Source organism: Neopsephotus bourkii, unplaced genomic scaffold (assembly GCF_033783945.1).
Source record: "Neopsephotus bourkii isolate Nb327-2 ecotype Australia unplaced genomic scaffold, CSIRO-AGI_Nbou_v1 NB_1737, whole genome shotgun sequence".
Classification (NCBI taxonomy): Eukaryota; Metazoa; Chordata; class Aves; order Psittaciformes; family Psittacidae; genus Neopsephotus; species Neopsephotus bourkii.
In genome coordinates, this window is record NW_026902211.1 from 667142 (window position 1) to 687608 (window position 20467).

The window sequence follows — 20467 nt, forward strand, 5'->3', positions numbered from 1 at the left end:
ATTGCTCTAATGGCTTTCCTTCAATTTTTCATTTTTCAATCTGAAAACAAAAGCTTTTCTTGAAGAGCTTTTAGGAAGGTAAGAGGACTGGATGAGGGCTGGGCATTAACCAAACCAGAAACCCAGCCCCACGTTTGCTGAAACCCTTTCTCTGGTTTTCATTAGAGGCATCTGATTTTTTTATGCTTATGAACTGAAAAACTCCCAGGGGACTGGAATCAGAGACATCTGTTAACGCAGCCTGGGTTAACACTGAACAAAGTGCAGCAGACATGAGAACAAAACTCATATGCATTTGCCCACAAAACGGGGAACCTTTAAACACACACACAAAATTGGATTAAAAATCTAGCTCTCCCTCACCTTCAGTTAATTCAATGTAATTCACTGTAGTCAGTCCATATGCCACCTGTTTTGTAGATGACATAATTTGGAAAGGTTACTCAAAGGACATCCAGTTCCATGTCCTGCTCAAACCAGTTTCACCTGCAGCAAGTACCTCAGGGCCTTGGCCACGTGTTTTAATTTCACCAAGGATGGAGATTCTCCAACTCCACACCACTTTGTTAACTCTCCTCTGGACCGGCTCTAATACATCATTGCCTTTCATGTACTGAGGATCCCTTATGGACATCCTGCGCCTACTTCAACCTCACCAGTGGCAAACAGAAGGCAATAATCACTTGCCCCACCCTACTAGCTACACTCCTGCTAACACTGCCCTGAATACAGCTGAACACTGCCCTGGATACAGTCAGCAATGCGCTGCAAGGGGCACATTGCTGACTGTTGTTCAACTTGTCTGCCAAGATCTCCAGGTCCTTCTATGACTGTACTGATGCATGGAGTTACCCCATCCCAGATGCAGTACTTTGTCTTTGCTAAACTCCACAAGGTTCCCATCAGTCCATTTCTCCAACTTCTCAATGTCCTTCTGAATAGCAGCCCTGCACTCCAGCATCTGTAGCATGAAGTTATCCATTTGCATGTGCTCTGGGTTATGACAGAGGAGATCCTATCTAGATTTAACTGCTACTCTTATTTCTGGGAAAGGGGTGACTGTTGGAGATCTCAAAGAAACACAGCTTTGCTTTGAAAAGCTTCAATCCCTGCAACAGATCAAGTCAAATCATCAAGGCTCTCACACATAATGTTACCTGTACCCTAGGGGAGGGTCCACCAGGCCACCTAGCTCCTGCTTCACTTAGAATCAAATTACTGTTGAGAAGTAGGCTTCACTTCAGAAATGAGACTGGTGAAATATATACAAAATGCACCCTTTTCTCAGGAAAACCTCCTGCCTAAGTGGTTTGCTGAATCAGTGTATTACACTGTAAATGTGGAGCTCTTCACATAGTAGCAACTACAATAGTCTACTTCAAAGTGTAAGTACAAATGATCCAAAGAAAATCACATGGAATGCACTGTCTGAACAAATTTCATTACCATTCATGATCTTTCTAAGTTTCATTCCCCTGTAAACTAAAACTAACTCTTGGAAAGATTCTAAACCTCAGCAAGATACAATATTCCAGCTGAAAACGGGTTGCAAAGCAATTGCTGTGTGAAAGAATACCTCATCAGGACTCACTTGGGAGAAAGACTCTTGGTCACATTATCTTAAGACATCATTTTCCTTGGCTGTGAATGAAGAATTCTTGCCTTCTCCTGGACCACTGCAGTGCTACCTGCACAGGCTGATGTGCCCACTTCCATTGCCTCACTGTCACTTTGTACTTCTCCATGCTTTTTCACGAGCTATTCCTCCTCATTCATTAGCAATTCATTATGATTAACACTTTGTAGTAACAAGCATTCTTTCGTTGCTCATACAGTATGTGCCAGAACAGGCATCTCTCCTGGGACTTTCTCTTAGTGGTAGTAAACAGTGATCAACTGCTGCCCTCTGTAACCCAAACTGAATGTTTTACCTCTACCAAATCTAGTCTCCTTTTCTAGTAACAACACAGTAGCCAGAAGGCCCAAGATGGAAGCAAAGCAGAAACTTACCTTCTCTTGATGGTAAGCATTGCTCCCAGGAGGATAATAACAAACATCAGCAGACCAGCTATAACTCCAGCCATTTTCACCGTGCTGTCAACTTGTTTTTCTGGTTCCACTGCGTTGGAATTCTGGGTGGAAGCTCCTTAAAAGGTGGAGGAAGAAGAAGGAGGAGATAAAAAGAGAATTTGTAGAAAAGTCATGCAATGACCCATTTTACATATTCATTTGAAAGCCTAACAGCATATTTGCAATCGAACTGCCATAGACAATTGTCCAGCTAACCCAATCTGCCTTTGTAAGAGCTGATGACAAAAAATTCAGAGCAGTAATAGGGTGCAAAATCCCAGTGTAACGCAACTGGCTGTAATATTTTACTACATTATACTGTAATGCAGAATTTACTTGTCTGAAGCACTCAGCATACACCCAGAAGCAGGAGAATTAATAGCAGTTATCATTTTCATCTCAAACAGCTTAAGTGGAGGTGCAATCCTTACTCATTGAAATAATGATGTAGAAGTTTGCAGTAACATATCCCATAGTACTACTCACAGAACCTTTTATTTTCTTCTAAAATCAGAACCCATTTGTATTTCTTACTATACCAGAGGCCTGGCTTTTGTAAATGCATGGTTATAATTCTGCATGTAACCAGCATTAAGCCAATGCACAGAGCACCCTCCACATCAGTTCATGTATTCCAGGCAGGAGGTCTGCAGCCCAGGCAAGAAAACATCATTTCTATTCGAAATTTTGGGGTCTTTTTTTCAGAGTAAAGCCTACACACCTAAAAATAAAACATATTTAGGTACAGAGCTTACGCAGCACTTTCTCCTTTTCTTCTTTGTCTGACTTCAAGGGTCTTTTGCTCCTGAAACAACTGAGGACCTTGCAGAATGCTGCCTTCTTCCCCGTTGCTAAGACTACTTCTGTAGTGCTGATTATATACCTGAACTCTGCTGACTTCACTACTTGCTGCAGTTTTTTCAGATATAGCTTGAACTAGTGAGCTTCGTTTAGAAAGCCCCACAAGATACAAGTTGTGCCTCTTCTAAAGACTAAATAAGCCTATCTTTATCATATTCCTGAGATACTTAGCTACTCCTAAAAACATCACCACTGCATTTGCTGAAGTTAAATGAATTCCCGTTACACCAAGTCACAATCTTGGGCTTCACCTTTGCTGTTGGAGTCAGCCAAGTCTTTGTCTACAGCTTAAACGCAGTAGAAAAAAGGAATCAAAGGTGAGACTAAAGTGCTGTCATCAGAAGACTGTAATACTTTGCTCTTTTAACAGTTCAGTGCTGCTGACCTTCAGGAAAAGCTGAATCACTTCTGTTCATGAACTCAGTGCTTGGAGAGATAATACTCAATCAGGTCCTTACACTGGTCAGACAGTAGAAAGCCTCACTGGGTTATTCTTTTGCCCATTTGCCACATGTTAAACTGCATAAGCTTTAAAAGATCTCTGTCTGCACAGATGAGTCCCACTGGTGACCACGCTAAAATCATACAACCAAATGTAGGGCTTTCTGGTACGTTCTGAACAGGGCCTTAGCTGATGGACTTCCAGGGATGAGGAGCTGAACTGCAATGAAGTGTTGTATTCTCTTGCCATCATACCTTGAAGAGTACACAGAAAACAAGGCCACAATAGATGCAAAACAAAAACCTCACCACATGCAGTGATAAAAGTGAGACTCCATTTTTCCTACAGCTAAGCTGTTAATCTGGTTTGCACAGCAAAGCACACTATTTACCAAGCAAAAATGATGGCTGTTGGAAACACATGCAATTTTCAGCTTTTTTTTTTTTTTATCCCTGCTCTGCTGTGCCTGATTTTCCCATTCAGTTAAGGGTTCACTGGTAACTTCTGTGCTCACGTGTCTGAAATGCATTAATGGGACTCTGGAGTGTGAAAATAAAATATCAGTTCCATATTACCATCTTTATTTGACAACATCTCTTACAGTCTTGGAGCAAATCTGTCCAAGAGGTGAGCATCATACAGGCCAACACTATCATGCAACGAAGTAAATGACATAGGTACATTTTTTTCCCTTGAAAAAGGCTAAAACTCTATCAAAGTGAAATTCAGAAGTACTCAAATTATCCTTCACTTGAGATGCAGTTCCTCCTGTGACCGTAAATAATAGACACTGGAGAATGGTTTTCTGCCACTCACAGCACAGTCAGTTTCTGTACCATCCAAATACCCTCCTGAATTGTGAGCCACATTAAAAGCACCCATAAGAATGTCCTGTCAACTCCATCCTCTAATCTACTTGATTGGGTTGATTTTGCCAGGCTGTTGCGTGTTACTACAGGCAATGTGTGCTCAGTGTACTTCTATTTGATAGTTCTCATCCTATTGTACACTACTGCAGTCCTAGAAGGAGAATAAAGGCTTGTTATCCATCCTGACACCTACACACTGGGGTGACTGATTCCCTTGAATCTTCTATGTAACTCCTTCTATCTGTCTTGGCAAAGGCCAACAGTTCCTTTAGGCTACTAATCCAACCATTTGTAAGTTGTCTCAGCTAATAGCACTTAGGAATTGATAATATGACAGTGTCAGTAAACTGGATTCTTAAAGCTCTGCAGTGAAGTGTTACTGCAAAAGTCCATTGTTTTCCTGCAATTCTGGTGTATTTTCCTTGTAGATGCCATATCTACTATGGTACTCCCACCTGCACCACCACCAACTGTAGGTAAGAACACTTCTATTCTGGCAGGGGGAGGTCTGTGAGCTACTGCTGTACTTGCAGCAGATCACTTCTGCTGCTCCTGAATGTAATGCTTGTTTAGCATTCAGTTTTGCTTCTCTCCCTTATGGACATGTAAAGGTCTGAAATCCTCTGAGCACAGAAGCCCATAAAACTGTTCAGATGGCCATTCCATACAAGTATCTTTACATACACTTGGAAAGCTCTGCACTACTGTACTTGAGGGGCACCCTGTTCTTTCTGAAAAATGTTTATATTTAAACTGCTGAAATTAAAAGGGAAAGAAAATAAACTATAACCATATTTTCTAGTGGATACTTCCACCAGATTTCCTGGAATAAATTGTTCCTCATAACTGAAGCTGGATACTGGAATAACAGGATATAGAGCAGGTCACCACTGTTATTAATGTGTGTATTTCAGTGGCACCCAAAGCCCCCACTAGGGTCAGCACCCCATTACACTGTGCTAACATGAAGTTACAATTTCCTGCCCTAAGCCTACTGTCTTAATAAGGGAGGCAAATGATAGCAGACAGTGCCAGAGAAGTGAAGACTGCAGGTGCCCTGACTTCCTATCTGTGCATTATCCACTGTACCAGGCAACTGCTTTCAGAGATACACATTTATGAGCTGTATGAAATGCTCTGTCCCAGAAGCCTGACCAGTGGCATCAATCTGACTCACAGGCATCAGCATTCACCCAGCACCCCATGTTACATCCATAGCTATTTCAGGATTTCCTAACAATCTATTCCCTTTGCTTCTTAAATCCCTTTCAAAATTCCCAGAGACACAGCATCTTGCAGCAAGACAGGGCATGTTAGAAACAGCACGTTCATGGGAGATGCTGCAGAGGTGCAAAGCGAGCAGGGGCAAGTGGGTTATTTCCTGGAGTCATCCACTTCATCAGCCCATGAGAAGTCAGGCTGATGGATCATCAAGCACTGATGGTGCTGGTGATGGTTTGATTAAGGTCTAATCCAGCTATCCTGACTGGCTCAGTGAAGCATAGCTACTGGAAGCATGGTTTCATAAGGAATCATGGAGCCAGTTCCTGATGGCTTTCAGTCTTTTAAATTCCCCCTTGCTTCAGACCATGCTTAAGCTGGCCCTGCAACGGCTGATAACATAAGGACAAGAATTCTGAGGTTCAAACCTGATTTCAGTACAGAGGGGCTGTTCCTATTCCAGAGTTAAATCTTTCAGAACATTTCTTCAGCTGAAAGCGTTTTGTCCCCAGGGGAGAAGAGACGAGGTGTTCAACTACTCCGAGCTAGAAGATGGTTTGCAAGTGATTCCAACAGCTTAAATCTAAATCCAAGCTTTTGCCAGTCATAACTAAAGAAGAATATGCACTCAAAATTCTAAGAAAATGAAAAATCATCCACTTACCAGTGAGCATTCATAGAGTGCGACATACTCCTAGAGCAATATTAGTATGTACTTGAAATCCTCTTAATGCTCATGCAAGGTAACTAATAAGTTATGTTATTTACTTTATTGATCTGGAAAGATTAAGGATATGCCTTTCGCATCAGAGGCACTCAACAGCAGACCTGAGGACTGATGTTTCTAGACTGACACCCTGTGACAATTCCATCAGACCGTGATGTTGTTCCGTGGGGAATGACACTGGCAGCTAACTGAAAGGTACCGCAGGAATCCTTCACCCAGCAATTTATGCACAGAAGTATTGTCTGAAAACAATAAGGGACCAGACATAATGTGACCTTCTCTGAGGAGGCAGCACACTGAAGGTCACCCGGGAAAGAATGACTATTGAGTACATGTAGCTAAGCAGGAGTGATAATACACACAGATACTTTTACAAAACCTATTTCACAATAATTTGAAATGCTCTTTATTTAATGAGCAATTATAATATTGCATTAAACAAATGTAACTAGCAGGAAGAAGAATTCAAAAGAGCCATGGGCAGGAGGAAAAGATGGGTTTTGTGTGAGATTTCTGACTGGCATGAAGAACAAAGTCCTGCAACGGAAGTGGTACCACAGCCATCAGTAGCTGCGTCACTGCACAGGAGACAGAAGCATCCGACAGGAGAAGAGAAAGAAAAGAGAAAGGCTCTATTGGAAGCAAAAGGCAGTGTAAATGTAGATGAGGGAGGGACAAACGAGAGAAGCAACACAATAATGGGAGCTTCAGCCATGGCCAGATGACAGGGAAGACCCAGACAGGAGAAAAGTCAGTCTGGCAAAGCCTAGGTCTGGTTTCCAATTTCTAACACCTAAAAATGTAGCTTCTTTAGATAGTTATAAAAAAAATAAAAGAAACAAAAACCAATCAGAAAAATTACTTCAAAGTGTTATTTAACCCAGAAAAATTAATGAAAAAAAATGGGTTCAAAGTCATTACAAGCTAAAATGAGCTGCTCAATCAGAGTAATTTCTTTGTGGCACATAATGGCTAGGCAGTATGCTGAATGTAAAATTTCCTAATAGACCTAGAGACTTATTTTCAAAAGCCAGTTATTCTCAAATCACTTGTAAACATGATTTCTTTTTTCTTTTTTTTTCTTTTTTATGGTGCTTTCTATGCGAGTGGCCTACAAATGACTAAAGCTTCTCTGCACGTAGAAATGTTTTCCCTCATAACCTGATTATATCTGTGCACCTAAAGCACAGTCACCAATACGTAAAAGCACAAGGGCATTCAGGATGTAAGGCAGTAAGGCAGTAAGGATGGTAATGTTGGGATAAGTTGGAAGGGCACCGTTCTGCCTCTTGATCCACAATACCTGTTAGTTCTGTGTGAACTGGCCACATGCATGGGTTGTGGAAGACAAAATTAATTTGCAGCCTTCCCCTGTATAAGCCAGAGAACTGGAACTAAAATAAAGCTAGCATGATGCTGATGCTTCTGCGTGTCATTGAATCCCAGCCTAGTTTCTGTTGGAAGGGACCTTAAAGCTCACCCAGTTCCAACCCCTGCCATGGGCAGGGACCCCTTCCACTCGAGCAGCTTGCTCCAAGCCCCTGTATCCAACCTGGCCTTGAACACTGCCAGGGATGGGGCAGCCACAGCTTCTCTGGGTACCCTGTGCCAGCGCCTCAGCACCCTCACAGGGAAGAGCTTCTGCCTAAGAGCTCATCTCAGTCTCCCCTTGGGCAGGTTCAAGCCATTCCCCTTGTCCTGTCCCTACAGGCCCTTGTCCAAAGCCCCTCTCCAGGTTTCTTTTAGACCCATCATAAACCAACAACGTGAAACAGCTCACCAAATCTGACAGATCCCACTTGGGCTCTTTTTTTGTTGTAATTCATTAAAAAAGGAAAAGAATAACATCAACAGTATCACTACACATAACATCACTACACCAATTTTCTACCTCCTGTTACTGAAGACTGCACAGCACAGACTTAGGACTTCAATGAGACATTCACATTTCTTTAAAAAAGCTCAAAAGAAATGGAAAGAATGACGAGAGCCAAAAGCTTTCAACCATATTTGAAGGAGAGAGCTCAGCAAAACAAAGCAGTCCCGGAGAGAAAGGCAGACCAGCATTTGTATGAGGGATTATCAGGCATACATGTTGAATCTGTAGGAGGATGAGGGTAAACACACAGCAAGGAATCAAGATTAGCATTATGAAACTGAGTGAGAATTAAAAACTAGCAGTAAGAGAATAACTGATTCTGAAGATTCCAGGAATATCCACCACAAAGGCTTTTATTTTCTCCTCCTGTTTTTCTTCTTCTCTCTTTAGAACAGCAGCTCTTGATTTGTGCTGGAGGCAGATACATGGCCTCCAAGAATGAGCAAGGTTATTATATTTACTTGAAAGAAGAGCTCAGATAAAGAGCAGCTGTTGTGATGCCTACCAGTGATGCAGTGGTTCAGAGTGATGCTTCCATCCTAGCTCTCCAAGTTTGCAGAGCAACTTAGAAACTAGCTTTCAATTATATAAATGGAAACCAGGTAAAATTCCCATTATCACAAGTTCATATTCACAGATGTGACTTCATTTTTGTATGTTCTTAGTCACAGGGAGATCAATCTTTTGAGTGACACAGGCATAAACTTCACAGTACGTGACAATACTATGGGTGTGTAATAGACTCATCGCACCCAACAAACAAAATCTGATTAACCTTTGCACCAGCCAGTCCCCTCTAAACATCTCTGCTCATCATGGTTATAGAATCATAGAATGGTTTGGGCTGGAAGGGACCCTAAAGCTCATTCAGTTCCAACCCCTTACCATGGGCAGGGACACCTTCCACTGGAGCAGCTTGCTCCAAGCCCCTGTGTCCAACCTGGCCTTGAACACTGCCAGGGATGGGGCAGCCACAGCTTCTCTGGGCACCCTGTGCCAGCGCCTCAGCACCCTCACAGGGAAGAGCTTCTCCTCTATCTCCAACTTGAACTTCCTCTGTTTCAGTTTAAACCTCCCACCCCTTGTCCTATCACTATAGTTCCTGATGAAGCATCGCTCTCCTCTTATGAAATCTCCACAGCTAGTCCAGCAGGAGATATTCCAAGCCCAGCGAGTAAAGTCCAGTGGTGGGTATAAAATGACCACTGGAATCAGGGTACCTTTTGAGCCTGGCTGGTCAAAGGTACTTGAAGTACCAGGGTGGCCTACAGAAGCTGGCCTGCTAGTTCACCCTGGAGCTGACTGAGCAGCATGCAAAAGAGGGTACTCACCAAGTTACAGTCAAAGGGAGTCATATGGCCAATGCACTGGGGAGTCTGTGCATACATACCCTATGTGTGCTGCATAAAACACTGGGAAACCTTCTGTACTTTGCCAAGCTGAAGGAGCAGGTCCAGGCATGTCTTGAATGCAGATTTTAATTTTCTTCTACAGTGATATTACAAAACAGTCTCTTCTGCACTTACCTCTCTGATAACATTGTCACATACCCTAATGCTACCACAGAGTTTTTTAAATGTCTAGTCCCTAGAAGACACTGAGATGCACTGATACTAACCCTGCGCCTGAACACTGCCCCACTGAAATATCTAGTTAAGGAAAGAGAGGGATAATGTGTTTGTAATAGCCTTGGGTTCATCATGCTTTTGGAAGTGCTATTTAAGGACACTGACAATGATTATTTGTTTATGAACGACTTTTTAAGTGGTCCACAGTACCTGACCAACAGCTGATAGACCTTAGAAAGCACCTCCAGATGCTGGGAAATGAAGAAGAAATACTGATGATGCAAGTAAGTTGGTGCAAGCGTATGGAGGTCAGGACGTGCAATGCTGCTGGCCTCTGAAATGCAACAGCCGTCCTGTACTGCCTCCTCCTCTGCCCCATCCCTCAGCCCCTGTGCTTCAGGGGACATTTAGGAAGTTCTCCCTGCAAATCTTAGAGTAGAAAGAGAGGAAGAAAAAAGATCCCCTGAACCTCACAAGTGATTAATCATCCACTGCAAAAATTCTTTCCAATTCAGCCTTCTACCGTGGCTTTAATGTCCAGCTACTGCCTTTTCCTCCGCTCCTTTGCCTGGCTGCCAGGCTATCTGCACACATAGGTGACTGTATAACCTGCCAGCCACAGCCACCACACATGGCCAACAGTATCCTTTCACACCAAGTGAGTGCTGAAAGGGGACAAAGACCTCCACAGCACCTCAGGTGAATCCTTGCTTTGATTCGAGGAGGGCTTGGATCATGCAGCAATAATGAATTTCATTCTGCTTTTAATAAAGACCCTTCTTTTCTGAAGCTTCCACCCTCTCCCCCCCACTGCTTACTTAAACAGGGGAGCCCAAGATGAAGGTCTGGCAGTGCAGCAGAGCTCTGCAGTAGACAATGTACTCTAGAACCTGGGCTGAAGTTATCAAACTCACTCACTTGTGGCCTCAACCAGTTCTGCACCAGGCTCTTCACTAACGGGAAGCTTTCATTAGCAGCAACCTGTCCCTAAAGCTGACATTTTAAATTCCTCTAAGTCTTGACAGCAAGTTTGGTGCAAATAAAGATGCTCTCCGGGTTAAGTGGACATCCACACACCTGGAAGTTAAATTTGTCTTCCCAGCAGGGAGTATTTTTCAGCAAGAGCAACATCAGTGTATCCCTCATTAACAACTAATTCCAGTGATGCGCAAACTTGTGCTAGAACATCACTTTTAGGTGGCAGAGATTTGTTCAGGGGAAAAAAAACCCAAACCCAGTTCCATGCATTCAACATGAAAAGCGTGATAAAACCCTCTGAAATAAACAGCACAAAACTGAATAAACCTGTCAAAGGAGTAACATTCCAGTCTATCAGAAGATAAAATGCAATACAAACAGATATGAAGTGGGATTAGATCTGTTTAAAAAATACATTATCTGTCTACAAAACCAGAACAGGTTTCAGAAAGCAAAAGAGCCCCCTTAAATAAATTTGAAGGAGAAAGAGTTATTAAATGAACAGTTTTCATATGCAGCAAAACTGTGTGTGAAGAGTAAGAGGCTTTTTCCTCCTCATTTTCCATTAGTATTTTTCAGTCTCCCCACCGTGATTTCCCTGCTCACCTTTCAGACACAGGCTCATTACTGAGGTCTCAATATTGTTATGCGCTCATCTCCCATGAAGGTTCCTTCTTCCAGTGCTTATGTGCTACAGAAAAGCAGGAGCACTTCTCTCAATCTTAAAAAACATTTGAATTTCCTAGTAGTCCTTTTGCCCCTGTATCATCACAACTGCTCTGATGTGTAGTTGAAATAACAGTTGGGTGAGGAAGTCACAGCTAGATAGGAATAATTACGGAGCACATCCCTACAAAAACTTAATCCATCTCCCAACAGAAAACCAACCCTCCTTCTCCTCCCCTTCATATTAACCACAAGGAACTCTGTCGCATCCCAGTAAGTCATTCTGTGCCCATCAGGCTAAAGTAGAAGAAACTGCTTCCACAAGCTGACAGGATTCCCTCTCTGTTTGAATTTTCTGGAATGAAATGATGGTCCTAGTCCCAGTGTTACACATGACAAGGCAAGTTTATGACACACAGACCTCCAAGTTCATTCTGATTGAAACTGTGAAACCCTTGGGAAGTTCTGAACCTCCCCAGGAGTGATCTGTGAATGATGCTACTGAGGCTCAATCCTACATCTCGGATTCAAGCAGAAGTTTCTATACAGAGGGCTTATAGAATCAAGTTATCATTTCCCTGCCATCATTTCCTTCAACAGCAGGACTTGACTGTCCAAGTGTAATAATCAGCCCCACCAAATGACATAGCTACCTGAATTAAAAAATGCAAGATCATCTCCATGCATGCTCAGAGAGATTCAGGCTGCAGAGGACCAGCAAGGCTTCCATGGGGCTCTCTAGCCATGCTCAAGCACCCCTGTGGAGACTTAAGCTGTGTTTGGTCCTGCAGATGCACAGACACATATTCACCTCGAGTATTCAACAGGCATGCCGCCTGTATGCTGTAGTTAGACAACTGTCATATTGTCCCATACAAGCCAAACACGAAACAAGAAGTCATGAAGCTGCTCAGACTTGGGAAGTTGGAGCAGTTTTCCTTGTCCTGAGCTGATAATCACCTGTGCTCAAGATGCTGGGCGGGTTTCGCGTGGTCACTTGTTGCCTACCCATTACTGCTAAGAACAAGCAACACGGTTCCCAGGCAGCATGCACGAGGAAAAAAAACAGGGAAAAATAAAAATGTACCTTATAGTGACTATTACAGTTCCATTCTTTCATTTGCAAGAACTCACATTTTAAAGGAGGAAGAAATGAGCATCAAGAGATAAGGAACCATTAATGAGCCCTCTGCCTTGGTTTCAATTACAGTGTAAAATTAATTTAATGCACTTTAAGAACACAAGAGGTAATCGCTCTCTCTTGGTAAGAGGTTGCAATTTGCTCTAATAAAGTGTCAATATAAATATGTTACTCTAAGACAGGGAGAACAAGTCAGTTAATTCAGAAAGAATGGGACAGATTAAAAAAATGCTATCAAGGAAACCAAATGGCAAAACTAATAAATAAAGTGTCTGAATGAAAATGGTATGGCAGAGAGCTGGTAAATCAGGCTTTAATGAGAAACTTATTTTTAAAGAGTGGTTTATGCTAATGATATGCACCCAAGTGACTAATGCTGTGAAAGATGATATTTCTCCAGCAATTCAGAGGAGAGGAGTAGTCCATGTGAGGAGAGATGTTTATGGCTGGAAGTGGTAAGAAATCTGAGATCAATGAGCCAGAAAATACATACACAGACACAAGAGGTTAATAATGCTTCTGGATTAGAAACATGCTGGCAAAACAGGGAAGGGCTACAGAGACTGGACAAACACAGAGCTTTCTGATGGACTGTCACTACAGCAAAGGCTGATGATGAGTCCCTGCAACTGGCCCTTCCCTCTGGGATCAGCCAAGACACTGGATAGGAAGGAAGTAAGTTCAACAGCTGTGCTTACCCAGTGGGTATCTGCTATATCTCCCAGCTCTCCTTTGGAGGATGCACTACTGGTGCCAACACCTACTGCTCTGAAATGCTGATACCCCAACATTTAATAAACTAATACACAAAGATCTGAGAGATCTTTCTGGCAACCACAACAATTCAGTTCGTTTCAACAGAAGCAGTAAGCACAAAACCATGCAGAAAGTGCACCTCTGTGATGGGTGAGAGCAGCTCCTGTGAGAATCTGACCTGAACTGAACAGGGGGTGGTCTGAACAGTCTACTTCTTGCTAAAAGGGGAGGGGAGAAAATCAGAACATCTCCAAAATTCTCTTAAATGAAATAAAATACTTTTAAAATTCCTAATAGATTCATCACAGACTGGTATGGGTTGGAAGGGACCTTAAAGCTCATCCAGATCCAACCCCTGCCACAGACAGGGACCCCTTCCACTGGAGCAGCTTGCTCCAAGCCCCTGTGTCCAACCTGGCCTTGAACACTGCCAGGGATGGGGCAGCCACAGCTCCTCTGGGCACCCTGTGCCAGCGCCTCAGCACCCTCACAGGGAAGAGCTTCTTCCCAGTATCTGGTGTCTACTTTCATTTTCCTGGGTCTTAGAAAGGGAATTGCCTCCCAGCCTGCTGAAGCAGTGGCAGTGAAGCAGCTTTATGCATCTCTCAAGTAATTAAAGCTCTGCAGCTTCTGCCCAGGTGCCATGCAGCAACACCCAAGATGTGTTAAACCCCCAGGAACACGCTGCCTAACACATTTCATTGCCTAATTACTCCCACATTCATGTTTAGTGCCCTTGTTAATCCAGTGCTTCAAGAGAACCACTTGCCTCGTTTAAACACATCTTGATCCCAATCTTCCTGGCACTGGTGTAAATCAAAACTCATCTCACTAATGTTAATGGAGCTTCTGCAAGTGTCAGATGTGTAGGAATGGAAAAATTAGGCCTGTATCCCCAAATGAACATTTAGTCTGGCACTAGCAGTATGTATTTATTTTCTTGCATCAAAACAAAATATGCTTTTTCTCTGGTACCAACTCCAAGCTTTTAAGCTGTCAGTGCTGAGATCAGCCCTGCTTCCAAAAAAGTTGTAGATTTTTTCCCTGACTCCACAGGGGGATCTTTGTGAACAGCTCTGATGATTTCTTCCAAAGCAGACTACAGGTTTGCTCATTCTATCCTCAGAAAGACAGTGATGCAAATAAAGACAAATACAGGGCAATGTCATTACAGATAATCAATGCAATGAGTAGAAGACAGCAACAGGTCATCTAGAACATCCCAGCTAACAGCTTTTGAACAGATCACAATGTAATGTTGATTTTGTGAGTGTCTCTGTCCGTTGCTACCCATCAGAGAGAGGGCAGATATGACACCCCTCCTCAGGAGTTGGGAAGTGGAGTGTCTGAACCCTATTCATATGGAGTTAATGTATGGTGGGAATTCAGCCTCATGACATACAGAAATCAGAAACTATGGGAAAGCTCCAAAGCACAGAACCACACTGTTCAGCTATTGCTCGGCTGCATATCCTTCATAGAGTCATAGAATCCCAGACTGGTTTGGGTTGGGAAGGGCCTTAAACCTCATCCAGCTCCAATCCCTGCCATGGGCAGGGACACCTTCCACTGGAGCAGCTTGCTCCAAGCCCCTGTGTCCAACCTGGCCTTGAACACTGCCAGGGATGGGGCAGCCACAGCTTCTCTGGGCACCCTCACAGGGAAGCACTTCCCAGGTGCTAGCAATGGGAGATACTGTCAGACCACAGATCTGCTCCTGATGCTACCCCTGCTGCGAGCTGCAGGAAATACTGTCCCTTCGAAGAGTTAAGGCTGTGTAAAATTTGCCACTGCTGGGCACATTCCAGTGTCCTTCCCAATGGGCAGGCACTGGGAAATACAACACTGCCATTCAGTGAGTGAGGACAAGAATAAAAAAAGGTGGGAAAAATAAACTTCCATAGAAATACAGAAATAAGATATCTCTCTGTAAGTCCAAAGTGATATCTATTGAGACAGCGAGAATAAACACTTGACCTACCATAATTTCCTGTCCTTTTCTATGCATGTCAATGAAGAAAAATCCTAAACAATAAGCCCATCCAAAAGCAGTGGCTCTCAGCATCCTCAGGCTCTCCCCATCTCTCTTATCTCTCTTATCAAATTAATATTAGTAAGAGATCCTTTTATAAAAAGAGATGACATTGAGAAACAACAGCATGAGGGAGGCTCAGTGACTCCTCCTGCTGACCTGGGAGGTTAATGAAGATTAAATCAGTTTGCAGAAGTCAACTTCAGGTCAAACACTTCTGTGACACTTTTCTGAAGGACTCCGATCAGACAGTGCAAATCAAAAGGTCACAAAGGCTGGCATTTTCCAAACTAGGGGGTTTTTCTTGGTTAGTCACAGAGCAAATATCCTTCCTGCTAGCATGACAACTTTCTTCCACCAACTCCAAAAGGAATTACTAAACCAGAAGAAACTACTAGATTTCATCTAGTTTCTCTGATCTCATGAAGAGACCTTTACTTATGCACTGGGAAAACCCTGGGAAGCCTCCTGTCATGCAGACTTGTCCCAGCCAGTCCTGCTCTTCCTCTTTCCACCACCAGAAAGCCAAAATAAGGTATCTGAAATGATTACATCTCTACCAGTTGGAACTTAGGGGGAATGAAGAGAGACGGAGACACACGGAAAGCTTGTAACCAGAGAATGAGTTAGATAAAGATTTTACAAGGACTTTTCAAAAAGGGAGGCCACAAGAGGATCAAGGGAGCACCAGAGCCACGGAGGAAAAGGAGAAAGGGGAGAAACGGCTCATGCTCCTTAAGCTGTCAGTGGTGACACAACTGCTTACAGCCCCACCTGGCGGCACACCAGGTGTCGGCAGTGAACTAACTGCAGGGCTGGGATGCACATGCATCCACCACCTTTCATGCACGGCCTTCTCTAATGGACTGGGCGATGTCTCCAGATGAAGACTGAAAACGCCCTCTTCTGCTACCCAAGAACTGTTAGCTGGGGTTTTTTGAGCCTTCCCAGAAGCTCTGTAAGTGCAGATGCATAAGGGATCAGGAGAAGTACCTAGAACTAACTTCTGTTACTGCCAAAAGACAAAGGAGTGAAAAGAACGGGAAAAATGGGATAGTGCCTCAAAAGAGATAATAGATCATGAGTCCCTGCTGATTTTGTTTAAATCTCTAAAGAAAGACTCCACAGGCAGTGATGCAGTTATTTCATATTACAGCAAAGCAGCAAGCGCACAAGATGGTCACCCTAAGTTTGGAAAATGGAGAGCTACCTCCATGGACAGCATGCCATTACCAGATCATCTCCTTATGGCTCATTTTGAGACTATGACAAAAGTGATCCTGGCAGTGTTCAAGGCCAGGTTGGATGGGGCTTGGAGCAAGCTGCTCTAGTGGAAAGTGTCGCTGCCCATGGCAGGGGCTGGAACTGGAAGAGCTTTAAGGTCCCTTCCAACACAAACCAGTCTGGGATCCTGCGACATGCATTGAGGAGTCTTTTTACAGCCACTCCTCTGTGTTACAGGTAAATTTGCTGTCAAAGCAGGCCCTGGAGTGATATTTAAGTCCTTACAAGAGTTGTTAAAATCAACGCTAAACTCCAAGAAGGAACCCAGACCTTGTCATCAGCCAGGGCTTTACCTTGTGAAGCAATCTGCGGATGGGAGCATTTCATCTTAACAATATGTCTCAGGCTTGCTCAGTCTGCCCTATCTGATTTATCAGTTTGGTCTGTCCTGGACTAATTGCAATGAAAGTCAGGAATATAGTAGTTAGTTGAATCACATCATGAGAATGGTGTAATGTAAGAATTGTGCCCCACTGCGTTCACTGTTAGGCTGACACAAGATCTCTTACTTATCTACTTTATACAGTTGCAGAGAGAATGAATTTTAATAGGAAGTTGATGCTGCTTTTTCAGTGATGTTTTGCCAATAGCGAGAACAGTCCCCAGGACTGACAAGAGAATTAAGGGAAAAGAGGAACCACAGTGATAAATAACCTGTCTTAAAAAATTAACAGTCTACACATAGAAGGGTTCTGGAAACTGTGTTCTGCCTTTGTAATCCTCCTTTTAAACACAACCAGATAAAAAGGAAAAACAAAAAGGAAGGCAAGAGGCTTGTTCTTTGGGTAGTAACTGTAATCAAGTTGTGTCACCACTGCAGCTTTTACAATACTGGCATTATGCTTTGCAGGGAAAAGGAGACCCACGTACCTTTGGTTGCCAGCCGGACACAGTTGATTTTTGTTTCCTGAAAAATACAAAAACAACACAGGAAAACATCAAGATGTGTCATTTGCCCGTCTACAGCAAACATACACTCCTTAAAAAGGAACTAAAACAAACAAGCATTTTTCTTGCACTTCATCTCGGAAAATAGCACCAACAGTTCTATTTGCATGAAACACTCCATGCTAATGGACTTGCCCACAGCTGCTTTCTCTAACTTGAGAAGAATGACAACACATTCTTCCATACTTGATGCATGAGTGATGGATCCCATGTAACTGCCTGATTAACTAACAAAATTCACCAGTTAAATGACCTGATCTGTAATGGGCGGAGAAGCCTTGGGTCAAAAGCACATGTAATTGTACATCTGATTTCCATGCAAGTTTTGCAAATTGGGTATTTATTTAAACACACAGCAGGCAGACACTGGAGCAGCCATCTGAGGAGCTGAGCTCTCTGCTATATATGGGAAGCAGAAGAGCTGTTGTAGGGCAGCTCTGCCAAGCAAGCTGCTCCATCACAACCCACACCACTGCGGTGGTTCAGTGCAGAGCTGGGCTAAAACCCAACGCGTTTGTTCATTCCACCTCAGAGCCCACAGATCCACATAAACAGGAGCCTGGATCAGAACAGCAATGTTGTGCTTGGCTTAACCAACAGCTCAAAGGCAGCAGCCTTCTGAGGCCACCTCCACTGAAAAACCTGCTTTTTGCTATCCCCAGCTCCTCATTCTAAAGCCCTTGCTGGCATGGGTCACTTCTGTCCAGTCTATGATCGCTATCCAAATCTGAATGTGTTGCTTTGGTTAAAAGCTGTGTCAGGCAGTCATCTGCTGCAGGCTTCTGTAGCACTTTTATGTCTTTACACGCTTTTGTACATGTCTCAGGTGTAATGAGTACTGCATAAATTACTGTGTGGAACAATGCTACATTAATATGGATGCTGCCTGTGCTCTGGAAACAACAGCCTAACAAATGCACTGCTGAGCACCTCAGTCTGTCTGGGAGCAGAAAAATGAACACTGGGAAAAGCTGAATTTGCTCGTAGAGAGAATCTGTTCCATCTGTGACAGGCCTCAGCCAGAGCAGAAACACACAGCCCCACCGTGCCTTTCTCTTCATACGCTGCACATCAGAAGGGGACAATTGCAGTATCCACACTGGGACACACAAGAGCAATTCCCTCTGATGCCTCTCTATGCATGCCTGAAGACATCAGCCAGCCACACTACCTGGCTATAAGCAGCCCTGTGTATAGTCTAGAAACAATGAGCTATGCAGAAGGTCAAACTGTCCCTTTCATCTTGCCTTCAAACTCTCTCAAAGAATCCCTGGATCACCAAGGACAAATCACATCTATTAAGGCCATCCTTTCCCAGGCATCTGTCTCCCAGAGTGAGACTGAAGCACTGGTAATCCCAATAAACCAGAGGCATCTCTTTGGTGCACTCACCTTTCTCTCCCTTCAAAATCATCTCCCCTACACAACCTGTACATCCATCAGCACTGGAAAGACACCACAGCTGTACAACAGAGCTCCCCATTCATCTCTGCATGTGTGTAATCAGTCTGAATTGCCAGCTGATGCTGGAAATCCAAAATCTTTATTGCTAGTGATGATATGTGAAGCAGGAAAAACACAGCTTTATTTTCAGTGCAGAGTCTCAGCACACAATGCTGGGAAGTCTCAGACAGGCAGATCCTGATGGAGTTTACAATCTATGACAAGGTGACCTGGAAAATGTGTGATGAAAATTAAAATAAAGACCAGCAAGATGACATTTGTGCAGTCTAAAAGGAGGGGGACACTTGATCGCATTTTGATGAGGTCAATTTTCTTGCTTTCTGTTAGCTTCAAAGTGTAGCAAAAAGCTGGAGTAATCAGTCAATGCTGAGAGAGGAAGAGGTGAGAGAACAAAACCTGAAATGTTGTTAATGATGCTGTAACTGATCTCATTTGAGCATGTGCATATTCCTGCACATTACCCTCCCACAGGGCAATTTGAGAAGACAGGATGTGTTCTGTCTGCATCTACTAGTTGCTGCATTTAGCACAGACAATAACAGTTATTCCAAGACCATGATCGGGCACTGCCAAAAGCAAGGGCAATCAATCACTGGAGGAACAAGACATCTGGACTTCAGAACTTCAGATTGCATCTTCTGAGAAGGAAAACATAAAAGAAATGTGCACAGACACCAGGCGTCCAGCTATGAGGGATGCTGAAGCTGAAAGACTTGAACTTCGTCCATAATCCTGATTAGGGCTGATTATTCCATTGATTTCCATCGACCAGCCCATTGATCAACCCACTGCTCATCTCTTTGCTAAATTATAGAAATAAGATCTGTTTAAATTTACTATATTTTTCTTTGGTGCTGCAAACTGTGGGCTTGAACTTCTCTACCAAGAAACAGAATAAATACATACAACTTCTGATTCAGACCAGGGGCTTTCCTGCAGAGTGAGAATGCTTCTCCTCAGCCAATTGTAAAGCAGGAATAAACAACACACGTAATTCTTCATTATCAATCCTGGTGGCTTAAATCAATTATAAGAAAAGCGATGAAGGAAAGGGATAATAACAAAAGTTTTGGAAAACTAAAAATAAAATCCCCAAATTTCAGTTTCTGTGTTGTTTCTAAATGTTCTTTCAAATGCCTTGTATGTCTGTAACAATCTTAATGATGACCCAGGATCCTACATATACTTCATTTTATGGCTGAAGTCACACAAATAAATTAAGATCCCAGCAGTACTATTAATTCACCCCGGGGTCACTGCCAGGTTAAGGCAGACATTTATATCCAGTCACTGAACATTGCAGGCATTGGGAATGGGAAACCACTGCATGAACACATCCTACAGCTCTTGATCCAGCCTTCAGACAACTGTATCACAGAACCCCAGCCTGGTTTGTGTTGGAAGGGACCTCAAAGCTCATCCAGCTCCAACCCCTGCCATGGGCAGGGACCCCTTCCACTGGAGCAGCTTGCTCCAAGCCCCTGTGTCCAACCTGGCCTTGAACACTGCCAGGGATGGGGCAGCCACAGCTTCTCTGGGCACCCTGTGCCAGCGCCTCAGC

The 20467-nt window shown here is 43.4% G+C and overlaps 1 protein-coding gene across 9 annotated transcripts in view; it reads right to left on the minus strand.

Annotated features, from left to right (window-relative positions):
* The window catches only part of PTPRT (protein tyrosine phosphatase receptor type T), a 548712-nt gene that overhangs the window by 285581 nt on the left and 242664 nt on the right, over window positions 1-20467 (minus strand). For 6 of the 9 annotated variants that reach the window (XR_009728966.1, XM_061376780.1, XM_061376776.1 and 3 more), the window contains exons 12-14: window positions 17365-17401; window positions 12242-12298; window positions 2011-2146 (exon numbers count right to left, since the gene is read on the minus strand). Coding sequence is in view for 8 of the 9 variants with exons in the window: in XM_061376780.1 (XP_061232764.1) it covers window positions 2011-2146; window positions 12242-12298; window positions 17365-17401 (230 nt within the window). In the remaining variant the exon portion in view is untranslated. The remainder of the gene's footprint in view (window positions 1-2010; window positions 2147-12241; window positions 12299-17364; window positions 17402-20467) is intronic. The other 3 variants (XM_061376782.1, XM_061376778.1, XM_061376775.1) reach the window with 2 other exon arrangements.